This window comes from Schistocerca piceifrons, chromosome 8 (assembly GCF_021461385.2).
Source record: "Schistocerca piceifrons isolate TAMUIC-IGC-003096 chromosome 8, iqSchPice1.1, whole genome shotgun sequence".
In the NCBI taxonomy this organism is placed as follows: Eukaryota; Metazoa; Arthropoda; class Insecta; order Orthoptera; family Acrididae; genus Schistocerca; species Schistocerca piceifrons.
The window spans coordinates 156,937,362-156,958,462 of NC_060145.1; the positions used below are offsets into that span (position 1 = coordinate 156,937,362).

The window sequence follows — 21,101 nt, forward strand, 5'->3', positions numbered from 1 at the left end:
GCAGAAGAATAAAAATGGCATGGACTGCTTTTGGCAAAGTAAGCAGAGTTTTCTATACTTCTGAAACAGGAATTTTATAATCAGTTTATGTTGGCAGTTGTGACTCATGAAAATGACACATGGACTTTAATGGAAAAATGTTTCAAAAACTGGTTAACTGTAAGAGGTTCAAGAAGAACAAACAGTTGCATTAGGTAATGGCCTGAAGTGGAAGATGTGATTATGATTGCAGTAAATGGAGAGGCCATGCAACCAGGCAAATGGATGTTATGTAGACAAAGAAAGTTGCAAGTTAGATTTTGCGAGATAATAAAAAGCTAAGATGATGCTCTAAGGGAAGGTGAGTAAATAATATGTAAGAGAAGTTCAGGTGCATGTAACTGACTGATTGTATGTGTGTGTGTGTGTGTGTGTGTTTTGTCATGTCAATAAATATTCTAATTTGTTCTTTCCTTCTTCTCAAAGACAATGCAATATTGGTCAGCAGTGACGGGCTGGAAGAATTGAACTTTCTCTTGGAGCATGCTGGTCATAATTTGGGTCTTGATGATGCACATCATCACGTATCATCAACAGCTGAACAATGCAATGCAGAAGCAGTTCAAACAGGTACAAAAAACCTTGAGAATTTTACAGTAAGTTAAAATTTTGAGTTGATGTATACAGTGGCTCTGAAGTTGTTTCTATCAGTCCAGTTCTGGATTAAGATGATGAGTTGGTGAAAGGAAATGTGAATATTGTTCTGTTGTTGTTGTTTTATTGGTTTTGTGTAGTTAAGACTACATGAAGGAGCTTACGTCCTCTTTCTTTTCTTCTTTCATTATTTCCAGCAGTTTTTCATTCTTTCCTTATGTTTTCTCTTCTTCCTTTTGTCCATATTGCACCTTTCTTTTTCTTTGTTTTCAGTTTCTCTCAAAAAAAGTTCTTTTTGTTATTCTATTTTCACCTAACTCTTTTAGATGTGTACAGAATACAAATCTTCTGTTCCTAATTGTCTGATATTGGTTCATTTTTTCATAAACTTCTTTATTGCATCTTAATTTCCATTTCGGGTTCTCATATTTTGATCGCAATACTTTCCTGACTGTTTTTCTTCCCTTCTTTTCTCTTTCACCTTATTGTTTAGCTGTATTTAATGAAAGGCATTCTGAAGTTTAAAGGTATTCTGGTTTAGTACACTGTTGTGCTTGAGCTTTCCATTTATGGAAATAGGTTTCCTGTTATACAGGGTTTTTGTTAGTTGTTAGAAGCTACCTCCATTTTCCTTGTCCCTGCTAAGTTAGCTTCTTTGTCAGAATCATTTGGTTGTATTATTTCACCTGCGTATTTAAATTCTGTAGTCTTTTTTATTCATCAGTAATCAATTTCCATATATTTTGGTGCATCCTGCACATCTCTCATACACTCTTGTTTTTTTCAAAAGGTATACATAGGCCTGCTTTTTAAACTGTCTCTTGTAGGACATTTATTTGCACTACTGCATCGTCTATAGATTCAGCTAAGATGGCAGGATTGTCTGCAAAAGCCACAGTGAAAACTTAGATAATCCTCTTTCTCCTAGTTGTGATTCTTTAAATTCCTTCTCATGTCCTTTTCCTCGATTTCTCTTATTACCTTTTCTAGCACATAATTGAACAGCAGTGGGGACAATTCATCTTCTTATCTTACCCAAATTTTGATCTCAAAAACCTTGGAGGTTTCACCTAAAACTTTAATTTTGGATCCTGTATGTGTTACTGTGTCATATACAATAGCCAATGGTGTATCGTCAGCTCCAAACTCTCTTAAGGTTTTGAATAATATTTTCTTGTCAGTTGGATCACATGCTTTTTTGAAATCTACAAATGCTTTCTTCAGTACCTGATTGTAAATTGTAGATTTAAAATTTATTCCACACAGTATCATCCTTTTCCAAACTCTCATTCATACTGTCCTAACTAGTGATCTAGTTGTCTTTCCAGTCTGTTTTGTAGCACTTTTGAAAGAATTTTGTAAGTTATTGGGGCCAATTTTATCTCCTCCTTTGTGGACTGTATGAATTAATGTTGTTGTTGTTATTATTATTATTGCCAATATTATGAAGAGGATAGTTGCTACTCACCATATAGAGGAGGTGCTGAGTCGCAGATACACACAACAAAAAGACTGTCAAACAAAATTAGACAAAAACCACACACACACACACACACACACACTCCACTCAACTCACACACAACCACAGTCTCTGGCCTCGGCAGCCAGAGACTGTGGTCATTGTGTGTGTGTGTGTGTGTGTGTGGGAGTGTGTGTGTGTGTGTGTGTGTGTGTGTGTGTGTGTGTGTGTGTCAGTCTTTTTCTTGTGCCTATCTGTGACTCAGCACCTTCACTTAAGGATGAGTAGCAACTGCCCTTTTTATAATATTGCCATGATTCCATCCTGGACTTTCGATTGTTTTATTATTATTATTATTATTATTATTAGTAGTAGTAGTAGTAGTAGTAGTAGTAGTAGTAGTATTTAAAGTAATGTAGAAAAATAGACTATCCACAGAAACATTACTGGAGTCGTAGAAGTCAGATATAGACACATCTGAGAGTACAGCAAAGGTACTACGTGAAAATAATATATAAAAATAGAATGTTGGAAGTACTTTTAAGAAATTGCAACCAACCTTGAAAAGTGAAGATGAGTACAGACTTTTTATGAATGTTGTGATTGTTATTTTTCTTCTCTACAATCCCTTTTTGAAATATTATAGTAGTGATTTGTGGATAATTGATTAATAAAAAAGATAATTAGGAAGTGATTAATGTGAGAGATGTTCCACTGCTCCTTTGTCTACAGTGCTATATTTGTTTCCCTACCCAATCTGTTTATAGAAGTTGTGGTTCAATAAGCATGCATGTTAGGAATGAAGAATTGTTTTAGAGAAAAAAAATTGAAACATAATTTCCTTTTAGGGATATATGTTTTATATGTATTTGCCCAATGATGACATGATTTGAGCAGAAATGTTTAATTATGAACTATGACTTCATCTTTGGGAACAAGAAAAAGTAGCTGAGTTAGGGGCTAGAGGTTGGGGGGGTGGGGGGGGGGGTGGAGGTAGCAAATCATAATACAAGCCATGCAGTTTACGCTTTTGTGGATACATTTCCAAATGAATGTGTTGACACATTGCTCTTTAGAAACAGCACAGATGGCATCTCGGGATACATATGTATGTAAGCAACTGGTACCGCCATTTAATAAAATATAAAACTCGCTTAAATTTCTCTAAAAACAGCTTTAAAGTTGAAAGCTACACCCAGCTGCTGTATACCATCAGCAATTGTGGCACTCGGTAGACTATCAGTTATCTTATCAACAACTTATCATTTAAAATATTAATTGTCTTTCCCGTTGATGCACCTATGGGCTCTATTACTTCACACACTTTTGGGCAGCAATCAGTGATATCCATTTTATGGACTCATTCATTAATTTCTACAGTAACGTCATCTGCCAGGCGTCCTGAGCAGTCCCCATCATAATTAGATGTTGCCCATGTTTAAATTCATCAAAATTATTGCTGTTGTCATTGGGAATTGCGTAGCATAACTTACTGAAATGGCTACAAAGTTATGAATCGGAGTCATTTTTATTTCAGCATTGTCTAACAAATTGTGGCAAATTATGGTTAACACTAGCTTGTGTTAGTAATGAAATTTGTCTTCAGACTTGAGTTCTCATTGGACTGATAGATTTTGTGCACAAAGAATGACTGTGTTTATACCTACATCTAATCTACATCTGTACTGCGCAAGCCACCTTATGGTACAGGGCTGAGGATACCTTTTGTACCACTATCAATTCCTCCTTTCCCTGTTCCAGTCGCAGGTGGTTAGCAGGAAGAATGATTACCTGTAAGCCTCCATGTGAGCTTGAATCTCTCTAATTTTATCTTTATGGTCATTTGCAAGATGTACATTGGAGGAAGCAATATATTTGTTGACTCTTCTAGGAATGTACCTTCTCAGAACTTCAACAGTAAACAATGCTGTGATGCAGAATGCCTCTCTTGCAGCATGTGCCACTGGGGTTGGTTTATCATCTCTGTGATGCTTTCATACTTACTAAATGAACTTGCAACAAAATGCACTGCTCTTCATTGGATCTTCTTTCTTTTCTGTATAAATCCTGTGTGGAATGGATCCCATGCTGATGAACAATACTTAAGTATCGGTCAAGTGAAGGTTTTGCAAGCTACCTCCTTCGTTGACAGGCTACATTTCCAGGGCATCTTCCAATTAATCTCTCTGGCTTCTGCCTTTCCTGTGATTAGTTTTATGTGGTCATTCCACTTAAAATTGCTCCTTACTCATACTTCCAGACATTTTATGGAAGTAGCTGCATCTAGTGATTGCTCTGCAGTTGTGTAATCCTCCAGTATGAGTCATTTTGTATATGTGTGTGCAATGCATTACATTTGTTTATGTGGAGGGTCAATTGCCACTCCCTGCACTAAGTGGTGATCCACTATAGGTCTTCCTGCATTTTGTTGCAATTTTCTTACATTGTGACTTATCTGTATACAGCAATGTAATCTGCAAAAAGCCTTATAGAAATTCCATTGTTGTCCACTATGTCATTTACATATGTTGCGATAGGTAATATAGGAGATACAATCCCTTGCAATATTCTCCAAATTATTTTTACATTTGGACGCTTTTTTCTGTTGAGAATGACATGCTGTGTTCTGTTTGCTAGAAATTCTTGTGTTTTATTCATTAGGCAGCAGTGCAGAACTGTATAGAATGCCTTACAGAAGTCAAGGAACACCGCATCTACCTTGCCACCCATATCCTACCAACTTCTGGGTCTCATGGACAAACAGAGCAATCTGTAATTCACATGATAGTTGCTTTCGGAACCCATCTTGATTCCTAAAGAGGAGATTTTTCAGACTCCAAAAATGTCGTACTATGCAAGCATAAAACATGTTCCAAAAATGCACGACAGATTTCTATCAGAGATAGAGGCCTGTAGTTTTGTGTGTCTGTTGGAGGGCATTTTTGAAAATGGGAATGACCTCTTCTTTTTTCCAATCAACAGCAAAAATTTGCTCCACGAGAAACATACGGTTTACTGCTTCTAGAAGAGGGGCAAGTTCTTTTGTATACTCTATGTAGAATCATATTGGTATCCTGTCAGGTCTAGTGGCTCTCCCTTTGTTGAACTATTTCAGATGGGACAGTCAGCAGTCATTTATTTCAATGTCAGCCATTTTGTCATTCATGCGATTATTTAAAGGTTGTGTTTCCTTGGTCTTTATTTCCCTAATGATGGTATTAGGGCTAGGCTGTTGAAACAGTCCAGTAGTCAATCCCTAGCTTCCGTATCTTTCTAGGTTTCTTGCTTTTCTTACTTTTTCTCCTGCCTGCCATTCAATACTAATGTTGCAAGGATACTGCTATTCAGCACCCTTGAACCATGACACAGCTTCTCCCCTTGTGGACTTCGACCCATTGTGAAAGATGCTGAGAGAGACGTTTCTAGTTTCAGTGGAATAACACACTCATCGAAGTTGAACTTAATGTATTTTCTATAATACATAACTCTAATTTTTCTTAATGATCAACTACAGATGCATTACATTCCAGCTAGATGTTGTTAAATGTCTGTATCGCAAGAAACTCAGAACAATAGTACAATAAAATCTGAACATTCCATGATGGTTTCTTCGGCATTATGAAGGTCACCTGTGCTCATTGTCTTTTCCTCATGGCCCCATGGAGGAAACAACTCCACCCAACTGGTAGAAACACCAGTCTGCGGCCCGCTTCGCAGATAGCAAAGGATTGGTACATTTCAGATCTGCACAAGCCATCAAAAACCTCCTGAAAGAGGGGTGCTTTCTACTTGTTAACCACCTTAACACATGAACATCTTTCATCAGCCAGTGGATATCAGGGATGTGGAACATCTCATTCTATCAATGACATGTTACACCTCACTGCATGACAACCTACCTCTGTGAAACAGTTCAGTAAAAAGCTGTTTATGTATGGTATCCTCCATTTCAGTGCTGTTACATCCACAGAGTGCATTCAGCATAAGACCGTAAATTCTTAGGATTTTCCGTCAAATTTGTGGACAGAATTTTATTTTCGACTTCTTGAATTCTTCACACAAAGCTCTCCTTATGCTAATTTTGGCTTCGTTTAGTTTTTGTCTGTGAGGCTTTGGGTATGTTTAAATTTGCAGCGAAGCTCCCTTTACTTTTGTAATACCTTTCTAACATGGATATCAAACCATTGCGGGTCTTAATGTTTCTTGTCATTCTTGTGAAGCAGAAGGATCTTCGTACCTTTCTTTCTATTCCTATTTACAATCTTTTGATCACTGATTTCCTGTTCTACACGAACAGGGCCAAAAAGTTCAGGTCTGTTTTGTCACCAGCAGCTCAAAGGTACTACCATCACAAATCAGTCCTCTGATTAACTGCTCAAGGTCATTTTCAGATAATGACTTTAAAACAATTTTCACATGATTCCCTGTCCCTAATATCCACCCGAATCACTTGAGTCTCCCAGTCTGTTGTTGATAAGCTCAAATCTCCATGTTTGCCCCATCTTTAACGCATGTCACCACCCAAGTTATTTCGCATTTGGAATCTGTATTGAGATGAAATGAATTCATTTCAGTATTAATCTAATCTGTACTAATCTCACTAGATGATGTCATATTTTTATGGCTATAAACACACCTCCACCACTAACGTTCAACCCATCTTTGTGATATACACTCCAGTTGGAATTTCATTGCTATTGACACCTGGTTCCAGACAGTATTCTGATCCTAGTACTGTATGGGAACTGTTAACTGCTTATAAGCAAGCATAGTTCCGGAGCATTTCCATAGATGCCCCTGCACTTAACTAATACTGAATCAACATCTTATTTCTCTGAACTGTTATGACAAATGACTACCCTGTCTGGAATCAGAGCACATCTTATTAATCCTATTGAGGGATTTCTCTATCCTAAAAAACTCACAGGTGCATACCACAGGTACTTCACTGTCACAGTAGCCACTCCTCTGTATAGTGTACACTTGACCTATTAAGGAGGCCCCACAATTATCCACCAGATAGCAAAGATTGAGAAATCTACATTCAAGATCTTCGTGGAATCATCTGAGCCTCTGGCTTAAGCCTTCCCAATAGGCCCCAAACCAGGGGAACACGATCAGTTCTGGGAATGATGCAGCAAAGTAATAGCTCTCCTTCCACCCCAAAAGTGAGGGTAACTGTCTTCACCAAATATGAATTGATAATGGCTCTGAACCCGGGCAGCAGGTGTCATTTGTATCTGTGAGAGCTGTTATTTGCACCTAGTGCACTCAACTGCTGCCAGGAAAGCCTTCTCTGCAACTCAGATGAGATCTCCTGGCACTTAAACAGAAAGGACACTGGCCTTGTTTCCCAACCTGCCCACTCTTTCCCTGAGGTGTTCCATCACTCACTTACCATTGAAGCTCCCAGTGACAAACCATCCCACCCTCTGCTCTTGTCCAGACCTCTCAGGAAGATCAGCGACAGTTCCATCAGGCAAAGCGTCCCCTGCTAGCTCATGTGTACTTCCAGCTGTAGGCAATACTCAAGCCTGTTTTAACACATAATGGGACAGCTGTGTAGCCAGTACCAACTTTCGCCATCTGCCCAGAGATTCACAACCCCACCACCATTCGCCAGTCACAGAAGAAGGTGCAGCACTATCAGGGGACTACCGTATTTACTCGAATCTAAGCCGCACCTGAAAAATGAGACTCGAAATCGAGGAAAAAACTTTTCCCGAATCTAAGCCGCACCTGAAATTTGAGACTCGAAATTCAAGGGGAGAGAAAAGTTTAGGCCGCACCTCCAAATTGAAACAAAGTTGGTCCATTGTAATATGAGACACAATTTAGGTCAAATGAATGATGATATAGCTACAGTAGTTTGGTTCGAGTCATAAACTTAGCAGTTAAGCTTTACCAGGTAGCCATTGCTATGTGTCAGGCGCTCCATCCTTATTTATACGGGTATCCTTCCTTTTTCACGTGCTTCATCTGGTTTGAATTGATTGCTTATTTTTCTTTGATCTGATAAGTGCTGTTCTCTTTGTTATAGGTGTTTACGTCACTCTAAGCTGAAAATTGTACTGTGTCATGCATTGTTTGTCGCATTCTGATAATGAGTGTTTACGGCCTGTCGCCACTCGTGGCATGGCTTGCTTTTGCGCACACTACCGCCGCTTACAACTTGAGAGAGAGAGGGAGAGAGAGAGAGAGAGAGAGAGAGAGAGAGAGAGGGGCATCGTCTCATTAGCTACAATGGCAAGAGACTGCTATTTGTTGTTACTTACACTGCTGCTTTCTTTGATAATGATCAACAAGAATCAAATAATAGACTGTGTATGATAGATGATGTTCTGAATGAGAGTTTAGCGAAAAATTTTCTCCGTTTGAAAATCTTTGCAGACGCCTCTTTAGTACATTACATTCTGCACAGAAATTAGTCATCTTAGATTTAAAAATCTAGTCAATTGCCGTGCTTAATTTCCTGTGTTTGCTGTTGTCTCACTCTAGTTTCGTAGTTTATTAGGCAGACAGGATTTAAATGAGATAGCAGCAAACACGAAAGAATACATGGCAAAATGTTTATATTCGTATTATTCTTATGGTGAAGAGAATACTGCATGTGATTCACAATTCGTAAAAGTTCCTATTAGCAACCATCTCTTCTCACAGGTAGGAAAAATTCAGAATATAGCGTTGGCCATATTGACAAACATCCCAAACAGTCTTGCCATTCAGATTTTCGTAATACATTGAAATGCTGCTACATTCGAAGATGAACAATACGGAATTAGTATTTACTTCATTGAATAATGTATGAAAATGCAGTGATCGAACCTCGGGGCGGAGAAAAAAGCTCATCTTCGACTTTTTTTTTTTTACCGCAGATGGTGTAACACCATCCCAAGAAGTGGAACTCACTCAATACAAATGATCAAAAAGTACACAAGCTGCCTCTTATAATAAAATCTCTACTGTCTCTCATTTCATATGTAGAATATGTTGGTGTAAGAGGTATAGGGAGAGTTCATATTTTAAGAGCAGTATTTCAAATGCTGGATGACTACTTTTTAGTAAGGATTTGAATTTGTGTGCTTAGTTTTATGCACTGATATCACCCAAACACCCCTTTTGCGTAGCAGTTTCTTTGAAATTTATTTTTTCTGCTGACTGGACGCAATACATATCCCAAACTATCAAATGGGGTACCTTCCTTCATGGTGATCTTTTTCCATTTTCCAATCTGTATTTGTGCTGTGAAAGAGGTGATTGAGAGTACCCGTGTTGAAAACCACATACCTTACAAATACAGCTTCAGAAATCTAGAAATTTTTACACTCAGTTCCTAGCACATTTACTTCTCAGTTGAATATGGTATCAGCTATAAAAATCAATTTCAGATGAACTAGAATATACAATACCAAAAAAATAAGAGTGTACTTTCTTGTCTGGAGTCTGAGTGACACTCTGTATCCTGTTGCAGAGTTTTTTAACAAACTGTCCAAAATAGTAAGGAAATAATGTGGAATCCTTCACAGATTAGCAAAAAATTTAAAATGTACCTTATTAGTTGTATGAGGGTTGACTGAAAAGTAATGCCTCCACCTTCATAACTCTTCAGCAGTTGGCAGCATTGGTATGCGACAGGTACTGGCTTGTCCTGTAGTCCCTTCTCTACAGCTCCAGTTGGCGCAAAGCTTTAGCATTGAACGGTTGTGTTGTTACAGTGTAATGTATGGAACCCTGCATAGACGGTCGGTCAATGCGATTTAAGCAATGTGCAGTCGTTGAAATCTTGACAGCAGAAGGTGTCACCCCAAAGGAGATTCATCACAGAATGAAAGCAGCTTATGGTGATTGTATTGATGTGAGTACTGTGTGTCGGTAGGTGAGTAAGTTTAAAGATGTTGATGCGGGAACATCTGTCCTGCTTGACAAGCAAAGAGTTGGACAGCCTGTGACAGCAACCACTGAGTTTCACAAGCAAAATGTTGACAGATTGATTCAAGACTATCGTCGTATCACTCAGAGAGAAATTGCAAGCACAATCGGCATTTCACAAGAATGTGTGGGTCACACTATTGCTTTGCTCGGCAAATCACATACTTCACGTACCACCACAGCAAAACTTCAGAGACTGGATCTCACCACCATATGGCATCCTCCATACAGTCCAGATTTAGCACCATCTGACTTCCATCTGTTCCCAGTAATGAAAGACTATCTGTGGGTACATCATTATGCTTCTGATGAAGTCATTGAGAGAACTATGAGACTGGTTGCGGAAACAGTGTTGACTTCTTCCGTGACGGCTTCAGAAAACTTGTTCATCGTTGGCAGAAATGTATCCAATTGGTTGGTGATTATGTGGGCAAGTGAATATTGGTAATTAACGATCACATTCTAAGTATTATTTCTGCATTTGATTTATTAAAATATTCTCATCCAAACCCCATTAATAAAGGTGGAGGCATTACTTTTCATTCAACCCTCATACATTAATAGCTAACCATGGTATACGGCTAACATCTCGACCATAAAACATTCTGGATCCTCTGACAACCCTACCACAACAAAGGTCAAAAATTAATTGATTGTAGTGTTGCTCACACTGCTAAATATTGCATTTTCGGGCAACAACAAATTTATATTATGTGGCAGGTGTCATTATAGCACAGTTAATAAAGTCATTTCTTGAAATAATGGATAAACTAGGCACTCATCTTTTCGTGTTTCTCACGCTGGTCTCGTTGTGAACTCATGGCTCAATTGTCGAAAATGTAGGTAGTGATGATTCCAAGCACGGATGCAAAGAGGCCTGGGTGTTGTTCTGCGATATTCAAAAGTTTTATAGGTGTGTTTCATAAACCATTCTTGAAGATTAAACTTTTGCAAGTTAGCACAATGGTGGTGTAAAAAAGTAATCAGCACTCCGAATTTAAGTTACACTTCCTTTTTGTTACTTTTGTTGCAACATCACTTCACAATATAAAACATAATTGAAAATATCTTCCTCACTGATAAAGTTCACATTTCATAAACTGACTACAATTTGAGTCTTTTCAACATGATGACCGAGACTTGATTCTCTAATAACCGCTTACGCGCCCATAAATCAGAGTTACAAGTACGTCGAAGATCATAGTGACAAAGAATATTATCACTGCAAAAAAAAGAATAATATCATTGCAATATAAACATATCAATGTATCAAAGTACCTTTACATTAATGAAATCAAATCTGAATGTTGTCACAGAAATATGTTAACTATTTTACAGAAACACAGTAGAATAATTCTGGTATCGAGATGTTGAGGTGAGGTTCCGTAATGGTTACGTAATTCAAGTACCATTACAATCCCAAGATTGATCTGCTGCTTGAACTTTGAATACAAGTAATCAGCAAGGATGGCCCAAGACTTATTTTCTGACAATAATCTTGCCTGAGACTGTGGAGGAGCAGACACAGGTCCAAGGCAATGTCATGAAATAGGGAACCTGTCCTTAAAGGCAAAAGAATCAGCAATGAACATGGCATGAGGACGCAGAAAGTACACAGAACTCCCATGATAAATAATTAAAAATTATTTCCATTTATTAGTGGGCCCACCATTATTTATAGGGATAAACGGTGGCCATATCCCTTGGCCCAATATTATGCAGTCAACTTCTCTCACATACGTGTCATTCACTCAGCCAACAATGCGCCGGACTGTTCAGGCTCTGTAAGGGGCACACAAATACTTGCTTCATACATTTATCTACAGCCCACCTGTACATCTGTAGTCTGCAAACCATTTTAGTGCATGGCAGAGAGTAATCCCATTGTATGACTTATTCGGGTGTCTTCCCATCCCATTCACTTAGAGTGTGGCAAAAATTATTGTTCAAATGCCTCTGTGTTTGTGCAGTTATTAGTCTAATCTTGTCCTCACAAACCCTAGCAATAATTAGGGGGTTGTAGTGTATTCCTAGAACCATCATTGTTCTTGAAACTTTGAAACTAGACTTTCTCTGAATAGTTTACTTCTATCTTCAAGAGCCTTCCAGTTCTATGACGCTCTCCCACAGGCCACACAAACCTGTGACAATTCATGCTACCCTTCTCTGTATAGGTGGATATGTTCAATGTCCACTGTTTAGTCCTATTTGGTACAGGTCCCACTCGCCTGAGCAGTATTCCAGAATGGGTCACACAAGTGATTGTTAGCTGTTGCCTTTGTAGACTGATTGCATTTTCCCAGTATTCTAGCAATAAATAAAAGTCTGCCACCTGCTTTATCCATGACAGCCTACCCAGGTATTTGTAGTAGTTGGCCAATTCCAATGAGAACTCATTTTACATTTCTGTACACATTTATACCAAGTTGCCAATCTTTGCACCACTTTGAAATCTTATCGAGAATGACTGAATATTTATGTAGCTTCTTTCAGACAGTACTTCACTACAGGTGAATACATCGTCTGCAGAAGTCTGATATTACTATTAACATTGTCTACAATGTCATTAATGTACATCATGAACAGCCAATGTCCCAATACACTCCTGGGACATACTTAAAGCCACTTCTACATGTAACAATGATCCCCCATCTGAGATAACATGCTATGTTCCCTCTATTAAAAAACCTCAATCCAGTCACAAATTTTGCTTGTAACTCACATAATCATCCTGTTGACAATAAGTATAGATGTGGTACTTTGCCAAATCCTTTTTGGAATTAAAGAAATACTGCATCTACCTGACTGCCTTGATCCAAAGCTTTCAGTATGTCATGCGAGAAAAGTGCAAGTTGGGTTTCTCGTGATCAGTGATTTCAGAATCCTTGCTGGTTGGCATGGAGGAGGTGTTTCTGTTTGAAATACCTCATTACGTGTGAGCACTGAATATGTTGTAAGATTCTGCAACAAATGCTAGTCAAGGGTTTGAACAGTAGTGTTGTGAATTACTTCTACCTCTCTTCTAATGAATGGGTGTCATCTGTGCTTTCTTTCAGATCTATGATAGATTATAGTTAGGAGAGGGGCTAAGTCAACTGCAAATTCAGTGTAGAATCTGATAGGGATTCCATCAGGTGCTGAAGCTTTGTTCAGATTTAACAATTTCAGCTGTTTCTCAACACCATTGACAGTAAAACTTATTTCACTCATCTCTTCAGTCATACAAAGATTAAATTGTGGCAGTTCTAATGGGATTTCTATCTTAAAACTACATATGGAAACAGTGTTAAGAATTTCATCTTTCACTTTGGCGCCCTCACTTTCAGTTCCTGTCTCATTTGCAAGCCACTGGAAACTAGCTTAGGGGCCACTAACAGCCATTACATATGACCACATTTTGTTTGGGTTTTTGAAAGATCATGTGACAGTATTCTGCTACGGTAGTCATTGAAGACTTAACACTTTGCTATCTTTACAGCCACATGTATTTCATTCAGCACCCCCCCCCCCCCCCCCACACACACACACACACACACACACACACACCTGTCTTGCACCGAAAGTTTCAAGTTTCTCATTGAAATATGTACGCCACTGCCTTTTTTTTTTATCTGGTTTACTGAATATGTTTATCTTTCTACTTGTGTTGTTTGTACTTTGGTAATAATTGTAGGCACAACCATGTCATGGTCACTGACACTAGTTTCAGTGTGAAAATTGTCAAAGAAGCTGGGTCTATTTGTTATACATATCAAAAGTAGCTGCTGATGAATACATCTGTTAGTCACACTAGTGCACAGAGGAAGAACATTCTGTACTGTAAAAACAAAGTTAGATTTCAGCTTGCATATTACTATAACAACATTCCTACAACACTAGTAACTCCTAGAAATTCTTAGCTTCATGTGAATATTTCAGAGTGTCCACTCTTAGCTTTTCAGAGTCTCTAGATCTGAATCTGCATGAAGTATTCGTTGTCTTTGTACCAGAGCTGCACTCGGGTGGAAAATATTTGTCATCTTATGTCATTTCAGAGTTCAAAGATCTTGCTGCATCTCACATTAGAAACAATTAACGGAAAAAAACCTTAGAACTCTTATTTCGTTTCCAAGCATACATTCTACACTCACTTCTGGGTAAAAATGAAAGAGAATGAAAAACTTTAACAGTAGTTGTTACACACGTCATGGCAAAGTATGACCTAACAAAGGTAATGGAAATCACAGTATTAAAGACACATAATGTGTGTCCATAGGAAAATGGTCTGTATTGAAAAATTGTTATCACGATCTATCCCTTGGCAAAAAATTCAAGATTAGTCCCCCATTCAGATCTCAGGAAGAGACTGGCAGGGGGAAGCTGTGTATGAGAAAAATCTGTGAGAAATCTGAATGTGGTAGGGAAGCTAGAAAATCTGAAAAGATAAATGCAAAGCCTCAGTCTAGATATAGTAGGAGTCAGTGAAGTAAAATGGAAAGAAGATAAAGATTTGTGAGCAAACACACATAAGTTAATCCCAACAGCAGCAGAAAATGGTGTAATGTGAGCAAAATGACTTAATTTATTGATAAATTAAGGCTTACTATCATGTATAGATATGGGTGTAGAGGCAGCTATAAGCTAATGGGGTACAACACTGCTATATTTTTTTACCATGTAATATTTTGTTATATGAAACATAATGTACAAATAGCTATAATTCTTCTGACGACATCGATTGCATGTTAATGCTGATAAATTAAGGCTTACTGTTATGTGTAGATATGGGTGTAGAGGCAGTTATAAGCTAATAGGGTACAACATTGCTATGTTTTTACCATGTAATATTTTGTTATGTAAAACATAATGTACAAATAGCTGTAATTCTTCTGACGATATCGATTGCATGTTAATGATGAAAGATGGATTTAAAAAAATAAAAAAAGTAAAGGTCCATTATGAACAGTAGGATTATAAGGTGTACTCAGCAACAGATATATACTCAGATCATGTTTTAGTAAAGATGAAGAGTTGACTGAAGTTTAAGAGAATTGCCAAGAAGAATAAATATGGAAAAAAGTGGAATACTGAAGTTTTGAGAAATGGTGACTGCTTGAAGTTCCCTGGAGTTGTAGATACTGCAGTGATGAATGTCACCATGGGAAGTGCTATTGAAGAGGAATGGACATCTCGAAGGAAAAAAAAAAAAAAAAAAGGCAATCACCGAAGTTGGACAGACAAATAGAGGTGTAAGGTAGGTAACTTACAGAACTTTGGATAATAGAAGAAATACTTCAATTGAAGTTAGACAAAAGAAGAAAGTACAAAAATGCTCTTGAAAAGCAGGAATACAGCAATACAACTTACCGAAGAATGAAATAAATATGAAGTAAAGGGAAGCTAAGTTGAAATGGCTGCAGGAAACGTGCGAAGAAATAAAAAAAGAAATGGTTGCCAGGAGGACTGTTTCAGCATATAGAAAAGTCAAAACAGTCTTCAATGGAACTAAAAGTAAAGGTAACAACATTAAGAGTGCGAGAGGAATTTCACTGTTAAACATAGAGGATAGAATGGATAGGTGGAAAGGGTACATTGGGTTTTCGCATGAGGGAGAGGCACTGTCTGCTGATATGAATGTAGAAGAAAAGGGTATCAGATTGGAAGACAATGGGGATTCACTATTAGTCAGAGTTTAACAGACCTTTGGAAGAATTACTGGTGAATAAGGCAGAAGGCATAGACAACATTCCTTTGGAATTTCTGAAATTACTGCATGTAGTGGAAAACAAATGATTTTTCAGTTTAGTGTGTAGAATCCGTGAGACTGGAACATATAATCAAGCTTTCTGAAGATTATGATCCGCAGAATCCTGAAGATACCATAGATAAATAAATGCGAGAAGTATTGTGCAAGCTTAACAGCTCATTCATCAAAGCTATTGGCAAGAATAATGTATATTACAGTGGAGAAGAAGATTTAGAATATCGTGCTAGATGATGGCCAGAGTGGCTTTAGGATAGGTAAAGACATCAGAATGGCAGTGCTGATGTATTTAATAATTGAGACAAGACTTAAGAAGAATCAAGATACTGTCATAAGGTTTGTCAACCCAGACTCATTATAAGATTATAGTGTAGTTTCATAATTGAAGTAGGGGAAAAAAACCATCCTTCCAGAAAGTGCTAAGCATGAACATAAATGCTAACCAGTTTTTGCAGTCATTGTCCAGTTTGTGTTCCATAATTCCATGGTTCTTTATTGTTTTTGTTCTCATTTCAGGTATGAATGTCATTGCTGGTGCAATTAGTGACAACACTGTTAGTTGTACCTGCTGCAGATCTAGTAAGGATAACTCAAATGAAAATGAAAATCATTCAACACCAGACGTCAGTCACAAAGGATCCTGTTGTGTAATGTTATGTTTAAAAACATTTCATGAGTTTCAAAAGGTAAATATACAGTTACTCAAAATAAAAGCTATCACCTCTGTTGTATTTAAATTCACAATATGAAGGAGAATCACAAGAGATATTAAACTGCTTTTGTAGACAACAATAACTTTTGTGTATCAATAGTGCTAGTCTTCTTGTGTGATGTTAAACACGGGAATTGCTTTACTCAATTTAACAATGAAAAAAGCTCAGAATGAAAATCTACATCAATAAGAGCATTTTGCCATGAATTTTGATATAATAATTACATTTCCAAACACTTACTCATGCCTTATCGTGAAATGTTGCCCTTCAGCATGCAATGTGTGTGTTTCTTGTGTTAACTAAAGTCCTTCACATTGGTCAGTTGCAAGAGTTTGACTGTAGAGTTGTGATGTAGTGGTTAATGAATCACACTATTTCGTCACTTTATTTATAAAACTGATACTTATGACCCATGACACTGAACTAGAAGTGTACATACGTACTCACACACTAAGCAAAACAAGAAACCACATTTATTGTCAGGACACTGACTGGTCTGTTCATGTTGACATACACACTGCATCTCTTAGTTTCTAGTCCTTTACAAAGCTTTTGTGCAGAAATATGCTGTGTCATGGAGACTCCATGATCAGTCTTCAGCATGACAGATTATGTGTTCACTATCAGTATCACAGAAGTGTCACAATACCATGCCGTACAAGATGATCAGTGAATAGACATACCACTCCCCCCTGCGGGTTCGGGGGTTAGAATAGGGCCGCGGTATTCCTGCCTGTCGTAAGAGGCGACTAAAAGGAGTCTCAAACGTTTCGGCCTTATGTGATGGTCCCCTGTCGGGTTTGACCTCCATATCTCAAAATTTTTCCGAAGAGCGAGCCGATTGGGGAAGGGCGCCTTACTTGGTGCACTGTGTCCGTGTTGTGTTGAGAACATTCGCCATCTTATTCGTCGTTGCATTGCAGTCTTGCCCGCTCTCCATCTCTTGGGCATCGATGCGCCCCTGCGTGCACTTTCTGCCAAGCACTGTGCGGTGCCATTTTCTGCACTGACGACGCCCATGGACCACATGTCACCTAACATCCAGCACGGTAGCCAGTCCGTTGTGGTGGGGCCGCCATGTACCCTCTTGGTTGTAGCCCCCTGACAACACAGGGATCGCTCTACTGATGCCTGCGCCGTTCACTCCCCACGTATGCCAAGGAGTAGATGCCCATCTCCCTGGGGCATCAGGACTCCCGGCAATGGCCATCCTGCCAGGTGGCTATTGCTGTGGCTGGGTGGCGCCCGTGGGGAGGGCCCTTGGTCGGAGTAGGTGGCATCAGGGCGGATGACTCGCAATGAAGCGTGGTACATCATCTCTCACTGGCGGCCAGCCGCCAGCAGTCTCTAAGCGTTCTCGGGCTCAATTTAATGCTCAGAAGTATGATCCGAAAACGTTCCCCTCCCTGGCCACGCCGTGGGAAGAGCGTAAGTCTCAGGATGGAGGTAACAGTTATTCGCCCCGATTCTTAGTTTGCACGAGAGCTGATGGGGAGTCTTTTCTCTCCACAAAGCCTCAGTTCTTCATCGAGCATTTAGAGGACAAGTTTGGGGAGGTGGAGGGCTTGTCTAAAATGCGCTCTGGGTCAGTACTGATACAAACGGCATCCTCCGCCCAGTCCCGCAGGTTACTTGCTTGTGACAAGTTGGGGGATGTTAACGTTTCTATTACACCACATAAGAGTTTAAATATGGTCCAGGGTGTTATTTTCCATAGGGATCTCCTTTTGCAGTCTGATGATGAGCTGCGCGCCAACTTAGAACGTAGAGGTGTTCATTTCGTCCGGCGCGTTCATCGGGGTCCGAGGGACAATCAGGTTGCTACCGGAGCCTTCATCTTGGCCTTCGAGGGTGATACGTTACCGGAAAAGGTCAAGGTGATGGTCTACCGATGTGACGTCAAGCCCTATATCCCTCCCCCGATGCGGTGCTTAAAGTGCTGGAAGTTCGGCCATATGTCTTCCCGCTGCACTTCCAGCCTCACATGTCGCGATTGCGGACGCCCATCTCATCCCGATACTCCATGTGCCCCGCCTCCCATCTGCGTCAACTGCGGGGAGCACCATTCACCTTGCTCGCCTGACTGCAAAGTCTTTCAGAAAGAGCGCAAAATCATGGAATATAAGACCCTGGACCGGCTGACCTATACTGAGGCCAAACGGAAATATGACAGACTCCATCCTGTGAGAATGACATCTACTTATGCAGCTGCTACAACAACTGTGCTAGCTCCATCAGTTTCGAGACTTCCAGCCAGCTCGATAAGCAGTAAGACTCCTCCTGCCCCCTTGCCCTTGGGGGCCTCTACCCAACAGGTTGCTCCTGCACCACCTACCTCAGGAGCAACCTCCTCCCACCCGTCGGGGACATCCGTCCCCGCTTCTCAGCCGGAAAAGCGTCTAACTTCTTCGACTACTCTCGCCCGTAAGAGTTCCCTTGGGACCCTCCCTTCCCAGGGTTCCACCAGCGGGAAGGATGACGGCCACCAGTGGCATAAGTCCTCACCAGCGGCCGGGCGTAGGGCTTCACGATCCTCCTCTGTCCCGGAGACTGAATCGGTGAAGCCTACCCAGCCGGTGAAACCCAAGGTTCAGCGAGAGAAGTCCAAGAGAAAGACCTCTAAGGCCAAAGAACTTGCGGTGGCACCAACCCCACCGCACCTTTCGCGCTCTGCGTCTGAGGATGACGTCGAGATTCTAGCGTCCGCTGAGGACCTTGATCTCGCTGGTCCCTCAGACGCCATGGATGCCTCTCGTACGGGTACTGAATCGGTGGCAGTGAGTGAACAAGCGGCGTAAATTGCCTTCCCAGTCCTTTCACGCCTTTCTCAGCCATGGACAATACCATCCTCCAGTGGAACTGCGGCGGTTTTTTCCACCATTTAGCTGAGCTCCGCCAACTTCTCAGCCTTCGCCCTTTCTTCTGCATTGCTCTCCAGGAAACTTGGTTTCCAGCGATGCGAACCCCTGCCCTCCGTGGCTATCGGGGTTATTAAAAGAACCGAGCAGCTTATGAAAGGGTGTCTGGTGGCGTCTGCATATATGTCCTTCACACTCTGCACAGCGAGTCTGTCCCTCTCCAGACGCCTTTAGAGGCTGTCGCTGTACGCGTATGGACGCCACAGGCTATTACCGTCTGCAGTCTTTACATTCCACCGGATGGTGATGTCTCGCAGCATGTCCTGGCTGCACTGGTCGCCCAATTGCCGCCGCCTTTCTTGCTATTGGGCGACTTCAACGCCCATAACCCTCTGTGGGGTGGGTCAGTGGCCACAGGTCGAGGCGCCATCGTTGAACATTTGTTGTCGCAGTTCGATCTCTCGCTGTTAAATGATGGCGCCTTCACACACTTCAGTGTGGCGCATGGCACCTACTCCGCCATTGACCTTTCCATCTGTAGCCCTAGCCTCTTACCGTCTGTCCATTGGAGTGTGCATGACGACCTGTGTGGTAGTGACCACTTTCCGCTCTTTTTGTCACTACCACAGCGTCACTCTTCTGGGCGCCCTAGCAGATGGGCTATGAATAAGGCTGACTGGGATTTGTTCTCCTCCACTGCCGCTTTTGAGCCTCTCTGTACTGATGACATTGATGCGGTGGTTCAATCTGTCACCACCGGCATCGTTACTGCCGCCGAATCTGCCATTCCCCGTTCTTCTGGGTCTGCTCGGCGGAAGGCTGTGCCTTGGTGGCCGCCTGAGATCGCTGAAGCGATTAAAGATCGCCGGCGGGCGCTCCAGCGTCACAAGCGACATCCCTCCTTAGCCCACCTTATCGCCTTCAAACGGCTGCGTGCGCGGGCCCGCCTCCTTATCCGCCAAGGCAAGAAGGAGTGCTGGGAGCGGTATGTGTCCACCATTGGCCTCCATGTCACTCCCTCGCAGGTCTGGGCCAAGATTCGACGCGTCTACGGCTATCGGACCCCTGCCAGCGTCCCTGCGCTCTCACTGAATGGAGCCGTTTGTACCGACTCCGACGTCATTGCAAATCGCTTAGCAGAGCATTTTGCTATGAGTTCCGCTTCTGCGAATTACCCCCAGGCCTTCCGCTCCATTAAAGAGCGGCTGGAACGTCGGAGCCTTTCGTTTCGCAGCAACCACCCGGAATCTTACAATGCTCCATTCAGTGAGTGGGAATTTCGCAGTGCCCTAGCTGCTTGCCCTGATACAGCTCCTGGGCCAGATGGCATCCACTGTCAGATGCTGAAACACCTTTCAGTGGACTGCCGGCGGCGCCTTCTCGATCTTTACAACCGTCTTTGGGTCGAGGGGGAGTTTCCGTCGCAATGGCGGGAAGGCATTGTCATCCCCGTTTTGAAACCTGGGAAGACCCCTCTGGAGGTGGACAGCTACCGTCCCATTAGCCTCACCAACGTTCTTTGTAAGTTGCTTGAACGGATGGTGAGCCGGCGCTTGCATTGGGTACAGGAGTCTCGGGGCCTTCTGGCTCCATCTCAGGGTGGGTTCCGTAAAGGCCGCTCCGCCACCGACAATCTGGTGAGTCTGGAGTCGGCCATCCGTACTGCTTTTGCCCGCCGTCAGCACCTGGTCGCTGTCTTTTTCGACATGCGGAAGGCGTACGATACGACATGGCGTCATCACATTCTTTCTACGCTTCATGGATGG

At 41.1% G+C, this 21,101-nt stretch overlaps 1 protein-coding gene across 1 annotated transcript in view; it reads left to right on the plus strand.

Moving 5' to 3' along the window:
• The window catches only part of LOC124711859, a 41,166-nt gene extending 24,607 nt beyond the window's left edge, over positions 1 to 16,559 (plus strand). The window contains exons 8-9 of the mRNA XM_047242098.1: positions 466 to 609; positions 16,281 to 16,559. Coding sequence (XP_047098054.1) covers positions 466 to 609; positions 16,281 to 16,513 — 377 coding nt within the window. The 3' untranslated portion in view covers positions 16,514 to 16,559. The remainder of the gene's footprint in view (positions 1 to 465; positions 610 to 16,280) is intronic.
• Positions 16,560 to 21,101: the final 4,542 nt, after the last annotated feature.